A 7,213-nucleotide genomic window follows, 5' to 3' on the forward strand; every position below is an offset into this window, starting at 1 on the left:
TTTTTTTTTAACAAACGGTATTATCTACACTAAGGGGGAGGGGGTGGGTTTAGCCTCACAATGTGTTAGCAATAATGTGATTCAATCAGTTGTTTATTAAATATTATTTTCTCTATTTTAAACACGTTCAAAACATCTTAAGAGGCGTGTAATGGCGGTTATAAAAAAAAGTATTTCGCACATGAATAATAATGTGATTAAATTAGTTGTCAAATGATTTTTTTTTTTTTAAACAAATGATATTATCTATACTAAGGGGGAGGGGGTGAGCTTAGTCTCGTAATAGGCTAGCAATAATATGATTCAATCAGTTATTTATTAAATATTATTTTCTCTATTTTTAAACACGTTCAAAACATCTTAAGATGCGTGTAATGTCGGTTATAAAAAAAGTCTTTCGCACGCAGATAATATTGTGATTAAATTAGTTGTTAAATGATTGTTTTTTTTTTTTAACAACGATATTATCTGCACTAAGGTGGAGAGAGTGGGCTTAGCCTCATAATGGGCTAGCAATAATGTGATTTAATCAATTGTTTATTAAATATTATTTTCTCTATTTTAACTATGTTCAAAATATCTTAAGAGGCGTGTAATGCAAGTTATAAAAAAAAAGTCTTTCGCACACGAATAATAATGTGATTAAATTAGTTGTCAAATGATTTTTTTTTTTTTTTAACAAATGATATTATCTACACTAAGGGGGAGGGGATGAGCTTAGTCTCACAATAGGTTAACAATAATGTGATTCAATGTTTATTAAATATTATTTTCTTTATTTTTAAACACGTTCAAAACATCTTAAGATGCATGTAATGTCGGTTATAAAAAAGGTCTTTCGCACGCAGATAATATTGTGATTAAAATTAGTTGTCAAATGATTGTTTTTTTTTTAACAACGAAATCCTATGCACTAAGGTGGAGGGGATGAGTTTAGCCTCACAATGGGCTAGTAAAAATGTGATTAAATCAGTTGTTTATTAAATGCCGGTTATAAAAAAAGTCTTTTGTACGCAGATAATAATGTGATTAAATTAATTATCAATTTTTTTTTTAAAACAAATGATATTATCTATACTAAGGGGGAGATGGTGGGCTTAGCCTCACAATGAGCTAGCAATAATGTGATTCAATCATTTGTTTATTAAATATTATTTTCTCTATTCTTAATGTAAATTCTATAAAGACCGATTTTATTATGCGAATTCAATTGCTTTAATTGGTTTATAAGGGGTTTCTTCTAGCATGATCTAAGATTATTCATTTACTTCAAATATTTGACTTTTCTTTTGTTAATTTACGTATACAAATACATTTAAAATGTATAAGTTGCGCTTAGCACATTGTGATTCAAAAAATACCTTCTGCACGCGCGTGAGCACGTACATGAAGGCTAGTATATATATAAACTCGCGTGCATGAAATCTAGTAAATATATAATTGGGATTCCATTGATTAGTGATGCACGTGCATGAAGACTAGTATATATATATATATAAACGCCCGTACATGAAGGCTAATATATATATAATTGGGATTCCATTGATTAACAACTAACGTCACTTTAACCTCTACAAAACAGATTCGCTATTCACAAAGGTCCAAAGGAAGAAAAGTCAGACGGACAGATACATACCAATACAAAAGCCAGGCATATCGAAGGTCTACAAACTATTATCCATACACTATTAGCTTGGAGTTGAAACAATTTTTGCCTTCCATCGTTAGGATGAGACTTTGATAAAACTTTCAAAAAGCACGCGAGTTTAATTCCGGGCACTTAGGCCGAATATGACCAGGCTCGCCGCAGTGATGGCAAATGTACTGCTTTCTTGGCCTTTTTTCCCCTACACCAGAAGCTTCCTCAAACGACTCTTCCTCGCTGTCCTCAAAAGATTGTTCCACTCTCAACGCCGCTTCGACAATGTCATCATAAGTACTGAATTGAGCTACCCTAGTTTTTATGGAAGGCCTCAGTGCCCTTAGAAACTTCCATGCTTTATATTTATCGTAACTCAAAAGATTAGGTTGTGCATACCATGATAGCTCAAGTAACTTAGATGACAATTGAGCAATAGTCATGTTTTGTTGGGTTAACCCTAGAAATTCATCGTATTTAGCCGCCCTAGTAGTCTCAGGAAAATAGTTATTCAAAAACAGCTCCTCAAATTCTGCCCAAGTGATGGATTTAACATCACGTCTCCTTTTCACAAATTCCCACCAGCAGTGCGCCGGTCCAGTAAGACAGTATGTGGCAAACCCAACTTTTAAGTCTTCGGGGACATCACTTACATGAAAACATTGCTTTATCCTTTTGAGCCACTCCACCCCTTCTAACAGTTCATCAGGATTTCCTGCATACTGCGGGGGTGACAGACTAATGAAAACCTTCAAAAATTTCAGCCTCCGATTTACTTCGGATGTACCTTCAAGCGCAAGGTCAGCCATTTTCTTCATGGCTTGAAGAACCCTAGCCACTTCCTCATCATGTGAAACCCTGGGATTGGATGAAGTGGCTTCACCTGTTCTAGGCATATCTTTCTGAAATTTAAACAAACAAAACATTAGCTTCCATACAAATGCATAATCAAGAGACTGTTCCCAGTGTAGCCAACAGCATACTAGCCACCTTAGAAATTACCCCTCACGCTGCCGAAGTCTACCAACTTCAAAAATACCAAACAAGTACATCATCAGTATCATCACAGTATTCACCATGACACAATCATTTCTAATGGACGGCACAGCTGTAAGAATATTAATAATTTGTAATTATAAGGCACTCTCAAGAGGTGGAACATAGTATACTTTTTCTTATAAAAGAGAATCAGAAAACAGACCCAAGCAACACTGCAGCTGCATCATCAATCTGAGTTTGACAACAGAAACACCTAAGAATTATCATCGTAATTAATGCAACTCTTATGAAACACAAGCGATGCTAAATTACTATAGAAGACGTCATTCAATAGGTACAGCAAAAGGAGAACAACTACTAGAGGCATTCGCTCCGTAATTTCTTAAGCCAATCAATCTGAACATCAGGATCATTATAGGCCATGAATACCACTATGTTATTCTTGCATAAAATTTGGAAGATAACAAGTATGCTCATCTTCTCTTCGACTCCAGGAAGGACCCTAAGCATCTCGATCACCTCTTGGCTTTCTGGTCTCATCCATCCTAGATGCCACAAATGGCACACCCTTTGACTGCATTTACGCATGTGTTCCGTTTATTGAGGTAACTTGCCTCCAACTCATACCACCTGTCCCTTGTATCATCATCCACAGTATCATCAGAATACAATCTCTGATGAAGCCAAAATATTTTTTTATGAATCTTGATGATAAGTTCCATCTCACAGGATGGCTTTGACTTACTAATTTTGTTGGGATTATCCTGGCATTCTACTTCTTTTGATATATAAACTACCAAAAGAATTATTTACTAACAACAACAACAAAGCCTTTTCCCATTAGGTGGGGTCGGCTATATGAATCCTAGACGCCACTGCCTTTAGTTTTGTGCCAAGTCCTCCGTTAAAACTTATAACAAGCAATATGTGTTACAATTTATAACAAGCAATATGTGTAAGAAAAAAATTAGTTAAAATAATATAACACTTGCAAAATATCTTAAACTAGGGTATATACTATACTTAGCCAACATAAGTTTCTTTAACTCCTAAGCAACACACACACACACACACACACACTTGAGTACAAGACAAGAGGCCGAAGAAGCAGAGCCAGGATGACACTAAAAACCCTTCTAGGTTCGTTATACACCACAAAATATTGGAGGAGTAGTCAAGCAACAACAAACAATGTGGTATTCGTCATAAGAAAATAAGAAGAGAACTGACTGTAATCTTTCTCTAACTAAAGAACCAATTAATTAATCTCTGAGAGTTTTTCCTTTGGTCAAAGGAACACTAAAATGCCTACCATTTAATCCTCATATGGTTTATGATTTGAGTAATTGTTGGTAGAAAACGGTTGATTTGTTTGAAATATAATGTGGAGTAAGACCTACAATAGCATCCCTCAAATAAGCTTATTTGACAGATCCATCAACTAAAGTATTCACATACATATGGTTCAGATCAAGGGGGACACACATTTTGACACACTTTCTTGTAGTTCGCATTCCATAACTTTTTCTTGGCGCAACATAAAGGTTGCTCCTTTGTGACCGAAAGGTAACGTCTTTGAGTCTTGGAAGCAGCTTCGTTACAAAGTAAGGATAAGACTGCGTAAGATAGACATTTCCACCCATTGCAAAGCGGGGAGCGCTAGCTCGGGGTTGCCGGAAGCTTGCACGCATAACATCAATTCGATACCATAAAATTCAATGGCTACATCATCCCTGAAGTACAAGTTCAGTGCTATACAACTAGTATTTCAGTTGGTTACTGCAATTACTTTAACCAATTTCACAACTTTCACCAAGTTGTGATTGAAATTTGTTGGTCAACCATTTTGCTTTGTGATTAATTGAAATTATCGCTTTAAATTCTTCGACTCTCAACAACAGAAAATAATCTAGGATGTTGCACGAGGAAACCCATAGAGAATCAGACTCAATAAGTAACTAACCTTCATATCAACTTTCACCTTCACTGCTGGATGATCCCGATTCATCAGTTTGCTTGTTTCACCGGAGCGGATGGAATTTTTTGGTTCGCTCGCCAGCAGCTCGGCTTTTCATAACAAAACTTTTTGGTCTGGAACTCGAGAAATTTTTTACTGTGAAGTGCACCTTTATACAAGTGATAGAGTACGTTATTTTTTAAGTTATTAATATTTTAACACAAATATTTTACTAATTATATAATGATATATAATGTATTATTCTGTATTTCGGTTACATTGAAAAATAAATTTTAAATTAAACTCTCGTCATGAGAGATTTTTTTTAATATGTTCAAACCACGATCAATACCACATATCATCATATCATTATATAATTAGAATGATAAATTAAAAACTTTGGGTGTAATAACATGGGAAGTACATTTCTATGTTTTGCGCAAACGGGAAAACTTTTTGTAAAGGTAAGGGGCCGATGAATATTCTTGAGACCGTGTGGAGAAAAGGGAATTCACTAACATTTTAGATGAGGAAATGCAAATTACTAGAAATTTTAGAGTGTATTTTTATTCACCACTCTTAGTGGTGGTAATTCTCACTATCTTCAAGGGGTGGCTGCTTACCATTCTACTTATTACCAATTAGTTTAAATCTAAGTCAATGGTTAACTAACTCTTAGTTTAGCTATATTTTCAATGAAACTTAACCTAAAAGGTTGAGTTAATATCCACACATTCATTTTTATTTCTCACACACCATTTTCAATTTTTGACTATCAGATCAAATTAATTGAAAAAGATAAATAACAAAAAATTAACCAGAGTGTGTGAAAAATAAAAATGAGCATGTGAATCAAATATACAGATTAAATATGGGGTGTCATTCAAATCTTTGGATCTATTTTCAAATTTTAATGCCACACTTGCATATTTATTTAAATTTATTTCGTTAAAAACACTTGGTAAAAATTAGAATACATCTGCCTTGAATAAATGGATATTTTATGAAGTAATATTTCATAAAATACCCATTTCCAATTTGAAATGGCAAAACCATGAACATTTGTGTACAATTTCCCTACCAAAACAGTCACGCATTTATCATACGAAATTGAAAATAAATATTAAAGGTTATTTAAACTTTTATTTTTCTTCAAATGTCTAGAAATATGAGATGACAACTTGCATTGTGTTTAAATGTTTATCAATTCAATTATCATGTTTCGACAAAAAAAAAAAAATCAATTATCATGAGACTTTTAGACAATAGTATCGCATAAGACGCGCAATTTTTTTGACGGCACTTGTTAGGATGTTAGAGGAAACTAAAATGTGCACAAAAATGGAATACAAACAAAAGTATTGTTCTTAGGTTTTTAGCTACTAGCTATGAATTCAAACATGATTCTTCATGAATAGCCATGAAAAACTTTGACTTCCTTCCACTTTTCCTCCCAGATCACCCATCGTTCCTTTCAGTAAATACCTCGATCAATATTTCAGTGAAAAATATTGGTAAGGAGAGAGAGGAGAGTGAGGTGGAAAGAGAGATTTCACAAGGAGGAGTTTTGGTGGGGACTATATACAACCTTCATGCACGTACTCATACGTGTGACATCTTTTTTTAATTAAGATGCGTTATGAGAGACATACAAAGTTAAATTTTTTATTTCACATTTGTATTTATCAAGGCTAGTTTCGATATTCTTTTACGACTTGCTTCCATTCGAGCTTCAACACCAGCCAGGTTCGCAGAGGAAAGATGCCTCAAGAATCATGATAAAATTTAATATTTTTCAAATATCATGATATCATTTTCTACATTTTGTATTTCAATGTGAATAAGTTTATAATACCAAAAATGTGATAGACTAATGAAATAAAACTTCGTCAAAATAAATGAAATAAAACTTTTTGTTCATTACAATGAGTTTATTGATTGTCGCCTTCTTGAAAATGTGAAATTTTACATTTAGTACCCTTTTCTTTTGACTCCTTAGCTCGCATCCTTATTCATAATATTGTTGTGTTTTTTTTTTTTTTTGTAGTATTGATGAGTGGCGAAATCAGGAATTGTAAATGAGAGGAATGAAATTTAAAATGGCAAAAGGTTCCAAAAAATGTGGACAATCAAATCCTTTTAAATAAAAGACAATATTAATATCGTTCATATTTATGATGTCACGCTCCAATCCCGACATACGTGCAGAATTGACACGTGATGTTACCAAAAATCCGTATCTATCATACCCCACCTCCGGGATATGTGCAAGCACAACTCAATAATCGAATCGCATAGTTATTTTTCGTATACATTATGGCTGCATCTAACCTCCCTGTTAGACTGCCTACGTACCCTAGACAGGGATCAAGCCATTCGTAGTTCGTCATGCACAATAATTGACATATAACACCGTCTGATTAAGTCGAAAGGTATAACATTTCTCAATCAATTAATAAAACTTGACAAGCATGAAATTATTAGACTCAGGGTTACATAACGAACCCACTTGAAAATCATGAATTCCCCTCCATCAATATATAGGTCATTAAGTCGCAACATGATACCACAATTCACAATATATATCCTTTCAAAGAACCAACGAAGCACAATACCAT

The 7,213-nt window shown here is 33.9% G+C and overlaps 1 protein-coding gene across 1 annotated transcript; it reads right to left on the minus strand.

Annotated features, from left to right (window-relative positions):
• Positions 1-1,524: 1,524 nt before the first annotated feature.
• Positions 1,525-4,736, minus strand: LOC103946176. The gene is made up of 2 exons (XM_009356827.2): positions 4,602-4,736; positions 1,525-2,541 (listed from the first exon to the last, which is right to left on the minus strand). The coding sequence occupies exons 1-2, from the start codon at positions 4,644-4,646 to the stop codon at positions 1,750-1,752; spliced, it is 837 nt and encodes a 278-aa protein (XP_009355102.2). The 5' UTR covers positions 4,647-4,736; the 3' UTR covers positions 1,525-1,749.
• Positions 4,737-7,213: the final 2,477 nt, after the last annotated feature.

The sequence above is a fragment of a genome, unplaced genomic scaffold (assembly GCF_019419815.1).
Source record: "Pyrus x bretschneideri cultivar Hongxiangsu unplaced genomic scaffold, Pyrus_bretschneideri_v1 Contig62, whole genome shotgun sequence".
NCBI classification, from domain to species: domain Eukaryota; kingdom Viridiplantae; phylum Streptophyta; class Magnoliopsida; order Rosales; family Rosaceae; genus Pyrus; species Pyrus x bretschneideri.

What these genes read in the sequence shown, in the direction of transcription:
- LOC103946176 (XM_009356827.2), bottom strand. Translation starts at nt 4,646, where the DNA reads ATGAATCGGGATCATCCAGCAGTGAAGGTGAAAGTTGATATGAAG. An exon ending in AGGTGAAAGTTGATATGAAG is followed by an intron (nt 2,542 to 4,601) that starts GTTAGTTACTTA and finishes TTTAAATTTCAG; the next exon opens with AAAGATATGCCTAGAACAGG.